At 44.7% G+C, this 20299-nt stretch overlaps 1 protein-coding gene across 2 annotated transcripts in view; it reads left to right on the forward strand.

Annotated features, from left to right (window-relative positions):
* The window catches only part of LOC135394113 (cell adhesion molecule Dscam2-like), a 311175-nt gene extending 293994 nt beyond the window's left edge, over positions 1-17181 (forward strand). Inside the window, exons 19-26 of one of the 2 annotated variants that reach the window (XM_064624628.1) lie at positions 2620-2718; positions 8823-9008; positions 10058-10354; positions 10471-10644; positions 13847-13999; positions 14640-14785; positions 16450-16510; positions 16920-17181. In XM_064624628.1, the coding sequence (XP_064480698.1) occupies positions 2620-2718; positions 8823-9008; positions 10058-10354; positions 10471-10644; positions 13847-13999; positions 14640-14785; positions 16450-16510; positions 16920-17080 (1277 nt within the window). In that variant the 3' untranslated portion in view covers positions 17081-17181. The remainder of the gene's footprint in view (positions 1-2619; positions 2719-8822; positions 9009-10057; positions 10355-10470; positions 10645-13846; positions 14000-14639; positions 14786-16449; positions 16511-16919) is intronic. The other variant, XM_064624629.1, reaches the window with a different exon arrangement.
* The last annotated feature ends 3118 nt before the right edge of the window (positions 17182-20299 follow it).

The raw sequence follows: 20299 nt of genomic DNA on the forward strand, positions 1-20299 counted from the left end.
AAATAATCCCGGGATTCATGACAAACGTGCGCTGCTGGACACAATAAGAACAAGTTCATTTTCCTTTCTTCTTCTTCTTCTTCTTCTTTTTTTCTAAGCTAAGGAAACACTTCTACACTTCTTACTTCTCGCCACGGCTTTGTGTGAAGTAGAAAAACACACTAATTATGTCTGCTAGTCATTAAGAGCTGCCGAGAGGAGGCCGTTATGTTCCCAAGACACCGCAAAAAAAAAAGAAAAGAGAAAAAAGATACAGCACGAAATAGAAACTAATAAGTAATATAAAAGGCACACTGAGGTTGATATTTTTCAGCTTCACAAACAGGCACACCAAGTGTCGCGTCTCAAATGTTGCCCATTATTTCTTTCTTTCTGCTTTTTTTTTTTTTTTTTTCTAGAGGGCACCACTTTGGTGCATGTCCCCCTTCATTATTTCGCCGTTATGCAGCGCTTTCTGTCGTCCGTTATTATGCCTTAATTACGTTTCGCTGAAAGCCTCAACAATCAGCAGAGGGGGAAGGAGAGAGAGAAAGCGCAGGGACACAAAAGACGAAGTTGCAGAAGCGAGAGAGATCCGGCTATATGCGCAGGACTGGTTTTACATCTTTACGCAAATTAGATGGACACAATAGCAGCGATGGTGTTTGTCTCCGAGTGAAATATTAGCATGTCCCCGCCATGAAACGATGTCGCCGAGTTAATGGCTTTCAATTATTCTACAGTGTAAATAGAAAAGTGCTTTGCGACACCCTGTTTCTTTTTCTTTTCTTTTTTCAGCTCTTTGGGCGGTTATTTTGCTAGTTTACTAAGTCAGCAGAAGAGGCTAGGAAGGACAATGAGTGGAAAGGATAGGAGATGTTTGTCTTTTGCATGCGACATGACTTGGCACCATTTGTAAAGCTTCATGTACAGTGATGCGTCGAGTGCTTTTTTTTTTTTGCCAAGACCGTCTCCGCCCCTCAGCTATATGATTATTGACATGTTTCATACACACGGGCTTGTGTGGAATACGCACGAAGAAAATCTTGCGAATATAATTATCTGCTTTGTTGGAATTTAATTTAATTTCTTCGTGAATCAAAATATTACAAGGTGAAAATTGCAGAGCTGTAGAACGCCACCAGGGCCGGCGTCTAGGTTTCGCCTCCCGGGGGACAAGTGGGAACTTTGCGCCCCCCACTCTCGTATCCTTGTCGCCCGAAAGATGTCTTTTTGGCGCCCCTTTAGGCGGGCTCAGGGGGGCAGTTGTAATTCACCAATATTAAACTTGAACTTGCAACTCGAGTTCCCGTCATCCAGCACCATACAACCAGGCACAACTCGTCCGAACGATGCCGCAAACGTTTGCCTTACGGGAAGAAAGTTTCGTTAAACGCATTCATAAATGTCGATATCGCTTATACGAGGCTAAACAGAAAGCAATCTGCAACGCGTTGGGGAAACGGGGACACGTTATATCAATCGGGATAAACAGGAAGACGGGTTCCACAAGAGACAACGAGAAAAAGAAAGACAAATACCAATCTTCCATCCCGCGCCGTTCGTAATAATGAAATAGATTTTGTCACGCACCTGGTTGTCACGTGGGCAGCTTTCTTGGAAACAAAAATGGCCGTTCGGAAGCAGACGAGATTGCTGGGGAGGTAGCAAGCGACACGCAACGGCCGGAGAGAGAACTATGGATTTTGGGATGTTTGTCTTTGATTTTCATTGTGTCGTTAGCTGCAGGGCCATCGCCGGTTGGAATGAGGGGATAAATAATAGGAAGTGCGTGGCAGCTAAATTATGGCGGATGTTGGCTGGGCTGTTGCAAACACTGGGCACGTCGGGATAAAAGGGACTCGGGATGGCTTCATTTGTGCGGGATTTGCGGGAGACCTTTTGGTGCGTCGTAGCATTGTGAAAGTTGGGGGATATATTTGGGGGATACTGGGAGCGGCTTGTCGCGTTCAACCAAGGGCTGCATGGACAACTGGAACATCAATAATAACTATATTTGTGAGTTTGACGGATAGCGCTCTTACCACGTAAATAATGCTAATACCGATAGGTACAGCGTTCTCTGAATGTTACCAACGAATAGTTAACAAATAGTGACGACCGTTTTAACGCAGAACTGCGTCACGCGAGCTATGCGATGCGTCTTATACGAAAAGTATTGATGTTTTCTTTTTTTTCTTTTTTTTTGTGTGGTTCGTGTTGAACCCGTCCTCTCATGAGAACAATGTCTCCAAATTTATCTAAGCTAACGATATCATCAACCTTTTAGAAAAACTGGTCATTTCGCATTGATGCTCGACATTTAAATTACTCACAACACAACGCAACGCAATCCCTTTTGCCTCGATCATGCTTTTATCAGAGTTTGTCTCATCCATCAATGCATCCTTCTACTATTGTTTAACGCATCATGGTTTTTTTTTTTTTTTTTGCTTTGTGTCAGCAAGCACGTCATCATCATCATCATCAGTTCATCACTATCGTATTTGTGCAAATCTTTAGTTAGGTACGTCCTAAACGATGTACCTAACTATAGATTACCTATTTAAAAAAGGAAAACGCAATTGGACTCGTTGCAATATCAGACGTGTCTTTAATTGCTCCCAATTTCTCTTGCAGCGCCCCCTACATCGCCATCTATCAAGGCCGTGGCACTGTCTTCCTCGTCACTCTCTGTTCATTGGGAAAGGGATTCGAAAGACAAATCGCTTGTCACAGGTTGGTACCCAATTACGGCACTGCTGTCCTTTGGCGTCGCCTCGGGGCGAACGGCACCAAGCACGTTAGACGGAGCGGAAGCCCTTCTTTGCTCCCAAACCGACATTCGCCTCCACGTTAAGCGGCTTTGGAACTTTTAATATTGTCGCTACCGTGAACTTTCAAGCCAAGTGGGTTTCACTCGCATAAAAAAAAAAAAAAAAAACAAGAAAGGAAGATTCGAGTGAACAACGAGATGAAGGTGGGTAGCAGAAGACTCGCTTTTTCTAGCCTTAAGTAACGTTGGAGGCAAGAGTTACTTTAACAGTCAGAGCACTAGTCGATTTAATTGTACTGAGACAACCACGCAAGGAATTGAAAGAAAACGGGAGGCCTTTTGTTATTTGACTACTCGTCTGCTAGTTAATAGTAGTAAAGGAACTCAAGGGATTGTATTATAGTGCTATCCAGATTAAGGAGGAAAATGTAATTTTCTAAGTGTCGTATTTGGTCAAATACATATACATATACCAGCGGCATGGCCGAGCGGGTTAAGGCGTCCTGCTCGTTGGTGATAGCCAAGGTCGTGCTGACGACTGGGAGGTGGTGGGTTGGAATCCTACCACCGACTGTGCTGTCTCAGGTTTTCCCTGGGTTTCCCGGAGACCTTCCGGACGAATGCCGGCACTGTTCCCCCTGAAGTCGGCCCAGGACGCATACTAACTCCTTTGTCCCCCACTTCTTCCTGCTGTCCTCTCTCCATCCGTCAACATGTGTACGCTGCTATATACATATATATACACCGAATCATAATAAATAATACGCTTGTAACCTCTCTAGGAATTTTCATCATTCGTAACCAATCAAAAATTAACGCAGATCCACCCGTGTTTCTGTTCCTGCGCTGTTTCCAAACACACAATATGAGTAAGGATCGATTCACACATACAGCTTTTGCTGCACCTACGTTCCGGCAACGGTTCCACGCAACTAACGTTGCAGGGAGTAGGCCCCTTTCACACGGCGTGCAATTCGCTGCATCGTAGTGTTGAACTAACTCGTGAGGTGGCGCGAGAAAATGTCATCATTATGGTGACAGAATCACGACCTACTAGATTACAACGACTATGTCATAATCGGCAACCCCTATGAGGAGCCCGCCCGCACGATTCGATAGTGGCACTACTCATCGGCCTGCGGGATCTACATCGTGATTGGACAATGGAAATTTGAATTTTGAACGCGCAGAAGTGGACGTACGACTACCGTAGCAGACGACAGCAACAGCTCCTATGAAAACGCGTAGTATGATGATGATAATGAACTTTTGAAAGAAGTATCTCCCGTGGTATATCCACCGCTTGTACAAAAATACTAAGGTAAGCTGAATTACAAAGTATTGTAGAAGTTGAGGGAGCAATAACCGGGCGGGTGAGTAGCACCGCCGCTGGCTTCCAAATGCGGCGCTGGGAAGGGGTGGCTATGACATGGTCGTTATAATAATCTAGTAGGTCGTGGCCAGAATACTAGCTCCATCTGTGTATGCAGAGGGGGCTAGTATTGAGGCATCCTATCATCATGGTCACCTTCGTCCAATCGCACGAGAGCTACAACTGAAAAGACGGTTGACAATATTCAAGAACATTTTCTCGTGAAACATATTGCATGAACTGCCTGGGAAAATTTCATGCTGCTAGCATCGTCTTCGTAAGCCGCGCCGGCTGGGCTGCGGAATTTACGTCTCGGAAGTGACGCCACGACAGCCAGCAATTGCGATTGGGTGTCTTCGGAGCCAAGTGATGGACAGATTGCGCTTGATGCTTGGGAGAACTATCGCTCGTGGGGGCGATCCGTGCTGAAACTCTAGCAACCCGTTCACACGGAGCAACCTAGCACCGCAACCTGGTTGGGCGCCACTAAACTCGCCTCGTGTGAACAGACCCTAAAATGGGGTTTGAGACACTCCACAGCAGCACCACAAGAAAAGAACGAGATGAAAGAAGGAAATCAAGACAGCGAGGCGAAGATAAGGGAAATGAGCGCCCGAAAAACAGTATATTTTCTTTAACTCTAATAACATGACACTGTCGAATGCGGACCCTTTGTCTTCTTTCTATAGAAACTACATTCTACGTCAGTGTATGTGCTTTCGTAAGAAAGGGAAATGTGAAACAAACAAACAAGATAAAAACGAGTGAAAGCAAGGGCGACCTCGCTGGCTTTCTTAGAATCAATGTCAAATCGATGGGTGAAAAACCAGCCGGACCATTTTCACGCCCGGAACTACTTCTTTTTTTTTTTTTTTTTTGGTCGCCAGACCCTTTCTTACGTTATCGCATAGACACGGACTATTGTCTGGATCCAACTCTGCGGTAAAATCCGGTTGCTCTCTTTTTTTTTTCTTTTTTAGCACAAAGGTAAAAAAGACACTGTGCGCGACCGGCACTGAAAACCAAAGTTTTATTTCTTTTTCTTCTATTCTCTCATTGATTTTTGCCAGGAAAGACGAGCTAAGATTTCTTGTGTCGATACGAAGAACAAAGAAATAACAAGAGTAATATTGTTAGAAGGTGCACTTTTCTTGTCTCCCCATCTTTTTCTGTCTTTCGGTTACCATAGCTGGATCTCCGTATTGATTGCGTTGAGGGTTTCGAAAGAAAGCAGGTTGTTGATGATGAATATCTGCGAACGAAGACAGGGATTATCGTGTGTTACGCTCGTTTTTTCGAGGTATTTATTGCCTGATCGAAGATCTAATAGCAGGTGCAGTCGAACATGTCAACGCACGACATATTCGATTATACTGCAAGTGAAGCCCCAGTGTGATAGGGTGGGAGATAATTCTCCTTGGGGTAACAGCTAGGCAAATGTCCCTGGCACTTATGCAGTGACAGAAAATAGACGGCGCACTGATGAATCGAACTCTCACAAAATGACCACTGTGCACAGAAAGTATAATCCCGCACACAATTCCAGTACATGGTACGGTGGGTATAGTTGCCTAATTTGATGTCCGCTAACTCCAATGAGACTTTAGTGACGTATATAATATCAACGTGAAGTCAGACAGCAACCACAACCTCTAGCACTGAAACAGACACTGCACAAACAGTGTACTGTTAGGCATAGAAATGTAGGCTGCAATACTTATTTCGCCAAGGCAGTATTCTGTGGCCGTCGATAGCTCTGATCAGGGACGGGTAACGGACGTATTTACGTTACCGTTTCTATTTTCGTTACTGGTATACTTTCATTTAGTTTTCCGTATCTGATACCAGCCTTTCAATTTCGTTTCTGTTACTGTTTCCGGTAATGGAACGGATGTTACTGAGCTGCGGGAGGGCAGCCCGTCCGGCTCTGTCAGCACTCACTTTAGCCCAAATTCAGGTGGGTGTCACGCGTACACACTACACAAGTAATTCTACGTTGTTGGGATGTGCACATCTCGCAAGCTTTAAAAAAAAAATGTAGGAACATGTCTTGAGTCTCCAGTCAGTCTTCTGTCTCCAGTCACTCTGAGTCCAGCAACTCAAGATGGGCGTGAGCTTCATCCAATGCCTCATTCATAGGCGGACGCTCTCAGTAGTAAGCAATACTACCACACCCACGGCGAAATGAAAAAAGTAAAAAATAAATAAATTAGTTAAAATTCTAGGCTCTCATCCTCGTGCTATGGTGAAATAGAGTGCGTGGTGTTTATGTTGTGTAAGTCTCATGTGTTGATGTGATGGAGTTATGAGGACTGGGACGACTAGATAAGTAAGGGATGCACCCTCGAGATCCAATATTGCGCTTCGTTTCCATGATCTCGTGTCTTATTTAGAGCATTATAGGGAATGGAGTCATCAAAATACAAATATACAATGAAAAGTCACTCAAATGCCATCGCACAACAGGAATAGCCATTGCCCGAATTCTCCGGACGATAATTTTCGTTTCCGGTAATGGAGGACCGTGGTATGCGTTTTCGTTTCTGTTATCGTTGCCATCTCCAATTTCGGTAATATTTTGTTTCTGTTTCCGTTACTATTACCGTTACCTAGCTGATACCTAAGGTAACCAGCGAAACAAAGTAAACTCTACAAAGTAAAAGAATTTACAAGATACCTTAATACCATGTTCGAACATGATCCGTTTTTAAAGTTTCTGATTTGTTATTTATTTATTTATTTTTCGTACCAATGCAACTGATAATGCTCTAAAATATGGGGGAAGCGGTGGATGGTTTTTCCTGCAGGCAACCTAACCCTACAGGCAAAGCACGCTTTACAGGCATCTTCACGTGTACCAAACCAAGTAACCGAGCAAGTGAACATACTGTGATGCACAGATAAAAAATGTGCTAAGGAATATAACAAATGAAGGTTCACTAGGAAGTAACTCATCACTCCTGAGCTGCTGTTGGCACCACTGGCTGCTTGACATGCAGCACAGAAGTACCTGTGTTTCCCTGAGCACCCACACTCTCAAGACAGCTTGGAAACCTAGATGCGTCCCTTCCTTTCCTTACATTCACTCTCGTCCCATACTCGACTCGATTGCATCTGTACACTACAGAGTAGATCGTACTCTACCCTGCGGCAAGCTCTCCGCAAACCGAACACTGTTATCGACGTCCGCAGATAATGACGGCGCCACCACAATGCGGACGGGACATATCGATAGCTCCTGACCCGGCACAACTTTCATCTCACCACAGCGATAGGACAGAGGGGAGAACGGAAATTAAGCGATTTTCCAGGTCAGAGAACGAGGCGATATTTGACTTGGCCGATGAAAGGCAAGCGACTGAGAGGATAGCACAAACAGTCATCGCTGCAGGAGATGCGATAGATGGGAGCGGTAGAGCATGGCGGAAAAACGGCGAAGATTGAATGGTTCTGTTTGGATGATCGTGTAATGAGTCGGATTCATCGCAGATTGAAGGTTTCAAGGTCGTATACGAAAGTGAGGCGGAGGAGGAATGGGAGAAAGATGGGCGAGGGCACAATCGATTTAGGGTTTATGACTGGGAGTGTTGCATTTCAGGTGATACAGAAAATATGTTTTCGAAGTTGTTTTTTCATGTACTAGAATGAATTTTGGGATGTGGGTAAAGGTGATAGCGGAAGGTCAAAGTGTTGTTGATTTCATTACATGGAGATTGAGCTTTTGTTTCTAGAGATGGAAGACAATTAATTTATTATTGCATGACCGTAAACAAAACAATGTCAGTAACACGATTACGCACGGATATTTACTTAAATTCACGAAACATATTGCATTTAACCATTACGTTGTTCTTACTAAGTAAGTGTAAAGTTGTTATTATTAAGTACTGTTGTTACTGCTGATGCAGTGTGGAACGTGGAAATGTTGTACATGAAAATAACGCTACAAAACCGAGTGTTCACAGGACAAGCTCTTGCTTCGCGTTTGAGGGGTACGCTTCTCAAAATAATTTGTCGATACTTTATATATATATATATATTTATAGATATAGATATAGGTGTTTATAGATAACATAAAATAAACATAATGGCATATTTTGCAATAGTAGGGGACGTTATCTGGGGAAGTGAGGCGCAATCGTCCTTAGCTCATGACTAAGAGAGCACGTGTTCGTTTTCTTTTCTTTTTTTTTTCAGCTCAGAATATACTTAACGGACTGTTCAGAATAGTGCGATACAACATTCACTGTTCACTGATAACCCAGTTATCTCGAGCCTTCAATCCAGCTAGTGTCGCTCGGAACACACTACTACAACGCAATCTCGCTGATCTCATGAAAACGAAAAAAAAGAAAAAAGACGTTGTCCTAATACTCTCAAATCTCGTCCACTCTCACGAACCTCATCATGAACTGATGACGTGAACAGAGAGAAACTTGCGAACACCACCGACAACTCCGAACGGCAGCCGTAACCAAAATTGTCCCCCTAACACCCACCTCACGAAACACGTCGTAAAACCCTGAACATCCTTCACAGCCGCTGCCGGCAACACAAACACAAACATCGTCATCACGGTATACGTAAACAAGAACGGAAACTAACAGCGTCCACGCAGCTTAACGCATTCCGAGCTATCGAAGCGCTCATCAGGGCAAGGGTCACGTCCTGAGTACGTGCCTCTTTTGGACGCAGAGTACGTGCTCCACTACGGCACTGACAACGGGGAATGGAAGAAGATGCCCTTGAACGCCAGCCGACAAACGTTCGTGTTGGAAGGGCTCAACTGTGGCTCCGTCTACCGGCTCTACATGACAGCATCTAATAGCCTCGGCACCGGAGAGCCCGGGGACGAGGTGACAGTGCGGACGAAGGGAGCTGGTGAGGATGAATTTTGTGGCAGCTACTGTCTTTCTCTGTGTTATGCCATCAAAACAGAGAAAAATATGAACGTGAGAGTAAAATGGAAGAAAGGTTAGACTAAGGAGTGTAAATAGAACATAGCATGACCTTTTATATATTATTTGTCATTTTTCGTACTCGATCAAGAAATAGGCGTTTAAGAACAACAAAGTTCCCAGAATATGACTTTTTTTCTTGTGACTTATTTTCTGCATGACATCTGTTAAATTCGTCGTATGTGTACAATAAATTCTAGCAATCAATACTATTTCAAAAATCATATGAACCTTATACTTTAAGAAAAGGGAGTGAACTGCAGAGTAATTACGGCCTTTAGTTCATTACATTGCAATTAATTCCTATTTTAGTTCTATTGCCCTGAATCTTACTCCCCGTCACTACAAATAGTCCCTAAACATCGCAGAAACTTTAGTGCATTTAGACTCGGAATCCTTGTTCTTTGACCATCGGGTCACCAAAATGAAGGAAGGAACGAGGAGACAACCTTCATTGGCAAAGATCCGAAGAGAACTGATTCACGTTTATTCGCGCCAGCTCGCGGCTGGCGCCAGCAGTGTGGCGATGGCACTAGGGCCGCCACAGACTCAAACGGTCCCGAAGTAACAGCTATGGCTATTCATCTATGCCTGTTAAAATTACTCCTCTTTTCCTCAGAATATGGTAGCATATTAGTATTAGTAGCAGTATTAAATCGTAGTGGTAGTAGATTATTTAAAAGAAATCCAGGGAGAAAGTCTAGTAAGCATAAGTCCCGCACATGTACTGCTCGCGACACGGTTGTCTGAAATCGCGTGTCAGTAGTTCTGCAACCCATATTTACTTGCTTGTCACGAAAAATGTTGTTCCTATACTGTATTATTTAAAGGGGGACCATATGCTGCTCGTGTTTTTTACTCAAAATAAATGATCTTGCAACACCTGAATATTTGAGATGGGATAAACCACGGGGTGCTGATTTCAGACAACCGTGTCGCAAGCAGTGCCTCAACCGCTTATACGCTTTCCAGCTCCAATATCTCCTATGGTTGACAAGTTTATCACGACAAATGCCACGAGCGCCATCCTGCACTTGGGATCCTGGTCCACCGGTGGATGTCCCGTCACCCACTTCAGCATCCAGTACCGCCTAAAGTTTCATCCAACTTGGCTACCCATGGCAGAGACCGTAAGCCCCCGCAGCCGAAGTTATGTCCTCAACGACCTCCTTCCCGACAGACAGTACCAAGTCAGCGTCATTGCCCATAGCGAGGCAGGCCAAACACAGGCTGATTTCGAGTTCCACACCCCAGCACTTTCCGCCGCCGGTGAGTGAGTTTCTGTGGTTTGGAAAACATTCGCATGCGTGTTAACATGTATACTTGCACGGTCCCGACAACGTTGAAATAATGCCGAGTACGCGTTTATGTCGACCATGTTTCAGTAGCAACCCTGATTCCCACAGCCATCCAGGACCAGTCCTCGGTACCTCTCCACCAGAACGTGGCCGTTGTCGCTCCCGTCGCTGTATCGGCAGCCATAGTTCTTGTGTCCCTTCTGGCTGTCTACGTTTGCCTACGACGACGAGGGTCCCATTACGATTCTCACAATGCCAACGGTACGTTTTTAGCAGAGTTGTGCCTAACTCGTTACAAGTAACTCGTTACTTGGTAACGGTTACTTTTTTTTGGTAACGAAGGAACGATTCAGTTACTTTTTAACAACCTGTAATAGTAACGAAATCAGTTACAAAAATTGGTATCTCGTTACTGACGTTACTCGTTCCTTTTCTTCAGCACTCCGTGTGGCGCAATGCGTGCAGATTTGACCTGCGTGACCCACGACCACGTGGGACTCAAAGTATTATTGCAGTCCCTCGATGGATCTGTTGTATACGTGCTGAATCGTCTAAAACGAAGGCCCTTGTCGTTTCTCTTGTTTCCATAATCTCCAACCATCACTCCTTCCCAAGAATGGGCACCAATTGTGCTATGGCTACAAAAAACGCGTTTCGACTTCTAGCCTTTTCTTGTCTTTGTTAAGCTTCTGAACGCCCTAAATTATGACGCAGCTCCTCGTTTGTTTTTGGGAACCGTTGGTGATCGGTGGCACGAAAACCGGTGTCTTTTCTTGTGTTTTCCGGTTGAACACTGCGGTACCTTCCAGCGCATCGGTGGAGCGACTGTTCAGCTCGGCAGCAGATGTCTTCACACGAAAGAGAACGAAGATCACTGGGGTAAATTTCGAGTATCAGCTTCTTCTGAAGTGCAATTCCTCATTAATAAAGAGTCGACGGCAAGTGACGGCATGTTTGTTGGCTCCTTTAACTATGCGGCGGTAACGTTACCTGTGAGTAACGAGAACTCGTTACTTTTGTATGTTGGTAACGTGTAACGTATTTAGTTACTTCCTCTGAAGTAACGGGTAACGGTATTTAGTTCCTTTTTTTTCGGTAAAGGGCACAAGTCTGGTTTTTAGAACATGGATTAGGGACTATAGATTCGGTATAGAAAGAAAAAAAAAGCATGGAGATGTTGAAATGGAAGCTTGTTCGTTTGTCGTACGCACTTTGGACGGTTGAAAAAGATATCCGATACAGTAGTTCATTATATGCAGATATAGGCATCTTGAGTACAGACATAGATATATCTGGTACATACATACATGTTGACAGGAAGGAAAACAGAAACACTCAGATAAAAAAGGGACGAACCCCACACTTTCTTGAGAAAGCGTTGTCCCCTTTTTGTCTCTGTGTCTTTGGGTCTTTGGTTTTTCTTCCTGTTCTCATGTGTTGGTGACAGGTGACATCACCTCTCGCTTCTATCGATACATACATGTGTCTGATGCGCGCAAAGATGTGTCTGCTACGGACATATAGGCCTGCCTGCCTTCTCAGTGTCTTTCATCTCACCTGTGCTCATCAGAGCTCACTTTCTTCGAGTAGGTCAATGGTGCGACTCTACATTACCGATGTATTATAGGGCTGAAGCTGCCGTTATTTTGAACAGATACTACTTTCGTCTTCTTTGTTAGAAGTATTGAAGGCTCCCATCCCGAGGTTCTTTAATCTACTTTCACCAGATCGTTAAAGTCTCCACAATTCGACAGTGTACTAGGTGTTCTCGCGGACGTTTTGGTGAGAATCAAATATTGTGTTCGTCCTAATTGCTGACTCAGCCTCTGTAATTTACATAATTACAGCATATGGATTGCAGACTTCATCTATTTAACAACGAAATGGACGACCTTACATGTACGAGATCTAAGGGACAATGTAACCAATAACAGTAACTCACGCTCCGTCATTCATTGCTGAAACGCGTGACTCCGCGGAGAAACTATATATCCAAGCTGAGGAAAAGAATTGAAAAGAGATTAATTAACAATCGACTGAATGGAGAGGGCGCATGCTAGCTAGGACGTCGTAGACCTAAAGAAGAAACAGAGAGACACGGAACAAAGATGATAATTTTTTGTTTGCCTCATTCCTTTTTTTACAGTTCCGCGTCTCTCGGCTTCTTCTTTACGTCTATGATTAACAATACCGGAAAAAGGAAGATGCTGTTGAAATAAAACATCATCAGACAAAAAGAAGAAGCCGAAGAAGAAACATTACCGGACTTTCTCTTAATTTCACACTCTGTTTCTCCGACACACGCAAAAATTAAGGCTCGAATGAAAAGCGCAGCACATTCCCCGGTGGAATTCTCCAATGTGCGTGTATTGGCTCGCGTTACAGATGACCCGCCATGACTGTTCCCGGCTGATCGGAACGAAAGGTCAAATCGTTTCTTCCTCCCTCCTCCTTTATCGATATCTTGCTACTACCTCTCTTTCTCTCCTAGAATGCCGTGGGTGAACCACGTGAGGGAAATGCGCGCGACAGCCCATAATGATTACCGATCCGGAAATAACAAATTAAAAACAGATGGAGGAATGGCGAAAAAAGAGGGGGAAGGAACGTAAAAAAAAAACGCTCAGGGATGGAACAGAGATGCCTCGAACTTGCAAGCCGTCGTAGTGTCGCGGTACAAGGACATGTTTAGTCTTGCGAGTGGTGTTTATCCTGTTCTTCGACCACACCTTATTTTCAAAGAAACACTGTGTTTTACCGCTGCGCAGTTTGGGGCTTGTTTTCTGTTGCTTCATTTTGTTTTCCGTGCTGTTATCGAGTAACATCATGATACGCTAGTTCAACCATGGTTTGGAGCTGCAGCGAGTCATCCTTGATTGATTGATACATGGATTGAAAATATAAAAATTTGTCGGGATAGGCTATTTCATAACACATGAATAGAAAAGAAAGAAAGTAGGATGACGTTGATGTTAAAAAAAGTAAATGAATTAAAGGGAGAGATTGAATCCTTGTCAAGAGTAAATGCGCTCTCAGCTCGGGCCGAGATTGTAGTGCAGTAAATATGATAACATTGAAATTAAGGTCAAAAGTACTTTAATAGAAGCGAATGACGTGTAAGTGAGGGGGTTCAGACTCAACATTCATTTGTCCTAACTTTCTTGAGATCAATACGTTTGTAATAGTGTATCCTTATTTGGGATCACATTACTACTGAAAAGAACGAATGCTATGATATGTTCTGCAATCGGGAAATATCGATTAGTGGTAACCTCTGATCACCCCCCTTTCTGACACGTTCAGTGATCAATACATATGCATGTTAAACTACCGCGAACACTCGCAAAAAGAAACGAAAAAGAAAACAAGAAACATGCATGATGTTCATGCAGCGGATCACTCGTTCCCTCCATATTGATCTAGTTGAATGGTATATTTTTAATTGCTTGCACTTCCCGTGCAGGTGGTCATCCACGGAAATTGTACCTGGACGGTGCCATGATTATGTCGGAATTCAGCCAAAAGGCAGCGACGGTAAATAGCACTGCACAGAGGTCAAGTTACTACGCCTCGCCCGCCAAGAAGCCTCAGGCCGTTACAGCGTCCAGCAATCATAGTAAGACATGTGCAGCTTTTGGCTTTCGTTGTTGCACAGGATGCGCACTCTAGCGTCGACCAGCTAAGAATTATGCGTTGTGCAGCACAACGCAGTCTCGAACAAGGCTGTTCGCTAGATTGCACAACCTGCATAAAAGTCATGTGCTTCGAGACTTCATAACATACTGTGACAGCTTGTATTTATTATCACATTCTTAATGGTTAATTGAGTATTGCTCGTCTTAATTACTGAACCATTCACATCACGGCGCTTCACTGGCACACATTTTGTTTCTTTTATTTCTTTTCGCGCAGGTTGGCGCATTTTAAAAAGTTATTTCAATTATTCCTGATGCCCTAAAAACAATTCAGGCATTCTGAATGGCTGTTGTTTCTATAATCAAAGTAGTAACCTTCGTTCTGTTTAGAACCCTTTCGCTGTGTCTCCAGTAAACTTTAACCGCACACTCTTTTGTAATAGCGAGCGTCCGCAGTAGCTACCTGCTTTCATGTCCCAACACCCCGTTAGAGGTTATTGCAACCCTCAACGTCCTACAACGTAGTTGTAACCTTTCCCCGTCTCGCAGATTTCACCATTTGGCACTCGCAACCATCGTGTATACGTTCACCGTCACTAAGCCTCGTCAAATCTCTTTCAGAGCCCACAAAAGACCGGACCTACGCTGAGCCGTACCCTTCGTCGGGAGAACAGCCGGCGTACGGCTCTCGGTCGACGACGCAACAGCCAAAGGCACGAGGGAAAGACGATTACGGCGGAAATGGGACGCCGCTTTCCATAGCCCTGGTAAGCGGCTTGCTTTCCTGCCCCCGCGTCCTTTTTCTACGAATGCGCGAGCAAACAGTGAGCGGAGAGCAAGCTTAAATGTGCCCTAACGCTGGATGTACAGGGTTCGCCAAGATAAACTTCGGGGTTGGTAACGAAGATAAAACAAGTAGAAACAGTGTCGGAAAGCTAAAGTAGATGTTAGAGGACATCTTATGCCCCAAACTTTATGTCGATACTGCCACTTGGTCCGTTTTTCTGCGGATAAATCGTGAAAGTTAAAAAAACGCCGCTGCCTAACATTTCCAATAGGCTATACCGGCATGTGTTTCAGCACGCCTTCCGTCTTGGCGAAACGATCGAACGCGGCGTTGCAGACGACTTCGCACAGTAGCCGTCTGCATTCAGTTCCACTTGTTCACTTCGTTTCGATATCGTCTGCAACGCCGCGTTCGACAGTTTCGCCATCTGACGTTTTTTTTTTTCATCATGACGACAGTTTTCTTTTGTTTTTTTTCACGATTACAGTGTTACAAACCCCGAAGTTTATTTTGGCGAACCATCTATATGCGGATGCGAGCTATGAGGCAAGCGGTAGTGCAAACAAGACGGTCACCACTGAAACGCGTTGATGTGGTTATGTGGGAGTAAGTGTTCGTTCAAGGTTTTGCTGATCATAAAACTGGATTTGCTTACTGGAAAGAGAAGACAGAGAACTAGTTGAAGGGCAGGAAAAACTCATACATGAAAATTAATTAATAAAATTTGAAAGTCTTCGGGTAATGTGGGGGATCTTGCAAGGGTAACAAATAATTCTGAAGATGCACTCAACGTTTCGACGTTACACTGTACCTTTTTCGTCTACGCAAACGGTTATAAAAGTCAAGTACGCGCGTGCGGCCTCATTGTATCCTATAGCAGACCTCGAGAAACCACTCATCTTTCGGGCAAGCCAAAACGCGGTGCTCGGGCATAAGGCACATCGTAAAAATACGTGTATCGTCTTCATTCGCTCGATCTCTATGCCGTGGGGGAACATCGAGGAAGAATGTGAGGAACAGTCCTGAAGCTATTGTGGCCGGCAGCACCTTCGACAGAGGAAGTACTCCATAGAGGGTCGCATAAGCGCCTGGAGCAACGGGATCTGCGTCTCTGTTCCTTTTCTATTCTGTCTGGAAGGTGATCTTAGGGACCGGATATGAAAACATCAGAAGAAAAGCAGGCGACCTGTGTCTTCTGGTTGCTATGCGACGATTCTCCCAGCGCACGGTGGTTCTGCGAAGGTTATGTCTTGCTAAGGGATTGCGTACGACTAAAATTCAGGGGGAACTCTTCATGGGCATGCACATATGTGTTGATAGCTGTACATGCAAGCGCTCGATGAGCGCGCACGTGTGTGTTTCCAGTAAAGATACAATGGCTCATTAGTGTGTGTGAATTGTGAATATCCTCCGAGTGTGCATTGCATAAGTGTGCATGTAATGAACATAACGGTTCATGAGTGTGCTTTGAATGAACGTCAAATGGCTGGAGCGTGCTTCGGAATTATTACAGCTGAAACAAAGCGACTTATAGATTTGCGAGAATGCGTTTTCATTGAAAGTGGGCTGCCATGATTGGCTGTTGCGCGTGAGTGCATATTCAGTTCTATTGATTATTAACGAGGTTATCGTACGATGTTTCAGAGTTCGTGCCCTCTGACTAAGTCCAGTTTTACTAACGTCAGGGCTTCTGTGTGTTCTTCTGGTAAGTACTCACTCGGATAAATCAACAATAAATCAATCAATTCACTCGTAAACCTTTCACTACTCGTTTTCACTTCTCAATAATGACGCTTCTTGGCGAAGAGCGGGTTGTATAGCGATTAATATAATTATTAATATAAATATACAGCGAATAATACCTGTGTGCACGCGGATATTATGCGCTGCAATACAAGAAATATTTTTTGATTAAATTCCTGACCGATTTTGAAATAAGTTAAAAATAAGAACAACTTATATGGAGTAATAAAATAGTTTACAGTCGTGTTGCTGACTAAAATGCATGCTGTAAAACATGTACAGCTCCATCATCAGCTCAACAGCTTTTTTAACGTTTTATCCCACTGTATAATCAGTATAATGTTCCATCAACTCCTGTCCTTCCTTTGCAGACGGAAGAATAAGCCATTCGGTGCTGCCGCAAGACAAGTACCTATCAGGCGAAGGCTACGGCAGCATCTCTAGCCAATCTGGAGAGAGCACGGGGGACCGGTGCAGCCAATCGGGAAGCCTCCCGCGAACGCATTTAAGGCACTTTGAATTTGTTAGCTAATATATCGCGACGCAGTTGCCGCTTTGATCTTCCTGTCTACTATGTCAGACAAACAAAACGCTGTTAATTAAACTTTTTCAGAAGCTTGCCAATAAAAGCATGCACTGTTTTCATTCAGTCTTTCTTAAGTAACACGCAGAACGAGATATTTCCAACAATAATTCCAAGCTGCTGTTATTCCTCCCTGTCATGTGCAGTCCTTCCAATCACATCCACGCACCATAGCGAAGGTAATCATGAAAACTGTGGCGGTGGTTGTGACGAATCCGGGTTGCCGTGGAAACAAGCCACATTTAGACACCCAGGCGGCCAGTCATGTTGATGTCGTCTGCAACGATTCGCTGAAGCAGATGACACGGAGACTTTCTTTTATGGTGCAACAGCGACATGATAATTATTCTTTTCTTTATTGACAACTCGCAACTTATCTATAAATTATCTTGAACGAGACAAAGCAACGGCGAGGCTCTCCGTGGATTGGCTAACGTCCTCAAATGGAATGAATTCGGGTTGGTTGGATTTTCTCAGACGCTGTCAGACATATGTCGGCACAGTTCCCTTAGAAGTCGGCCAAGGACGCACATTCCCCCAGAGCGTTAGTCGTGGCATTGCCCACCTCTGTGAGGCCAACAACGGCAAGCTCTTTCTGAAGCAACACCGACACCTTTTTACCACCGGGTTGGTTAGCGTGCTGGCCATGTCACGTCGACACTGGGAGGTACCCGGGTTCGAATCCCGGTGTCGGCTGTGCTGTCTGGGGTTTTTCCTGGGTTTTCCTCTGACGCTTTCAGATATATGTCGGCACAGTTCCCTTTAGAAGTCGACCCAGGACGCACATTCCTCCAGGGCGTCAGTCACGACGTTGCCCACCTCTGTGAGGCCGACAACAGCAAGCCCTTTCACCATCAGCACCACCGGGTTGAGGAGGACGGAGGAGACGGAAGGCAATCCTGTATAAAACAATGGCTAATTTATTCCCTCGTTTGTGATCTAAACAAGTTTTTCGTTATCAGATACACTTAGTTTCAGAAATATCAGTTGCCTTTCGCTAGACAATATTCATGTCGCAAATTATCCCAACTTTGTCGTATACGGGCCTACGAGGACGACGAAAATCAAACGATTCATGGGAACATTATGAAAGCGAACACGCCTTCAGTACTGTGTCTCTGTTATTCCTGGTTTGGAACACTACAACACTGCTGCAACAAATCAATTAAAAATAAAACATTCAGCTTCGGAAACGGAGTTCGAGGAATTAACCCTGCCGTCTTTTCAACTCGTTTCTTCTCTAACAAGACTTTCTAAGAAACCCTTTCTTTGGCGATCATTTAAATATTTAACACGTTCGCCCTAACTTCGCAATCCAATAAAAAAAAACTTTAAATCCCTTATTTCAGAACATCACGCAAGCTATTTACAGGACCGAACCACGGCGGAAAAACCTCGCGCTATTGTCACGCGATCCACGCTCCCAGAACTGAATCCAATTTGAAAGTGCCCTCTATGGCGCAGAAGGAAACGACACGCTGTGCCATTAATTATGCTTCCGACTTACTCGATTCCAACAACGGCGTCATACAAGCCAATTGCGACCATGTCGTTTAAAAGAAAGACACTGCGCTGTTATATCGGCTGCATCCCATACGAAAACGGCCGTTTGGGCTAAATGAATTAGGGACGGAACTGAGGATTTTCAGGGAACGAGTGCCATATAGAGTGGGAGAACTGGCTCCTGTGTGTGAGTGAGCTGGATGCCAATTACGTCGTCTCGCGGGAAATACTGCTCGGGACGAAACAAATGGTCAGCTATCCCGGAAGAAAGACTGATGGTCGACACGTTCGTTTCGGAGTTGTTTGCCGGTGGTTTTGCGATTGGTGTTGTTGGGTTAGCGCAATTGGGATGGTGGTGGCGTTGGGGGTTGTTGCTTCGGAATGTTAGTGTTTTTCTGTGTGTTGTTGCTGGTGGTGGGTATAAGAAATCGCGTATTTCTCTCCACGGGAGCAGTTATTAAATCCAATGGAACACAGCAAAGTGTTCAAGACTTTGTTTCCTGTCCCTAATTGCGCATGTTGAGAGAACCGGTTCTAGTTTTCCAACATATAGTGATGATGATGGTGGTGGTGATGATGATGATGATGATGATGATTAGGGTGGCTGAACCGCATGGCACGAAAAACTAGCCCGATTCTGCCCGAAGGGAAATCGAGACCGAACTTTTTTCGGTGTATCATCGCATACTACCGGACTGGAAGCCGCGGTTCGGTAGAAGTCTTATGACCTTGGAGCACATCACCTTTCAGCCTGTCAGCTCAATGAGTTAATCCCTACGTTCATAGGAGGAGGAATCGCAGACGCGGCAACAATCAACCTGTTCACCACGTCCTTGTTCCTATGGTTCTCCTTCCGGCTGAATAGTCATTGGATGCTTGCTACTTCTTCGGTTTACGACACCTCCGATTCCGGAACATAAATCTTGCCTCGCCACGCCAGATGAGACCGAATTCGGCACGAAACTCTTGTCTAAGACTAGACTTCACGCTAGGTGCACGCTTAAATTAGCACAGAAGCCATTTTTAGCACCCTATTTTCTCTCTATAAAACTAGTAAGCAGGCCAGTAAGATGCACCACGAGAAGTAATTCGCCCCACAGAGTCATCGCAGATTTAAAGTGCAAAAAACGACCGTGCGCAACGGTGGTGGAGACTGGAGAGCAGTACCATCCTGTGATCTGCCTGTGATTTCACGCTGACGCTGCAGAGTTCGCGCCCGCTGATTGGTTCAGAGAAATGTTGTCTGCTGCTCGGCTATTCGGGGCTCTGAAAAAGCATTGCTCCTGGCTCGGTCATGATTCGACCGCTCCTTCTATCCCCATTTCTCCGGGAGAACTGGGAAAACTAGTTTACGGAGGCAAAGGGAGAGGGCTCTAACCCCCATTCACCAGCGAACCAGAACGCGTGGACCCTGTAATGCCATCAGTGACGTGGCATCATGCTTCTCCTCCTCGTTATACCCGGACTGGCGAGCTAAGCGTGAACGCGCGGAGCTGTGTGCGAGTTTTTTTTTGTTTTTTTTCTGGGAAACAAATTGCACACATCAAAACATTTCGTGCTATTCAGTGAATTGACACACACACTTTCATCAGACGTCTTCATCTGAAAAAAAAAAAAAAAAATGTCGATGGCCCTCTGTACTCCTTTCAGGCTATAATGCGTCGA

The sequence above is a fragment of the Ornithodoros turicata genome, chromosome 5 (assembly GCF_037126465.1).
Source record: "Ornithodoros turicata isolate Travis chromosome 5, ASM3712646v1, whole genome shotgun sequence".
In the NCBI taxonomy this organism is placed as follows: Eukaryota; Metazoa; Arthropoda; class Arachnida; order Ixodida; family Argasidae; genus Ornithodoros; species Ornithodoros turicata.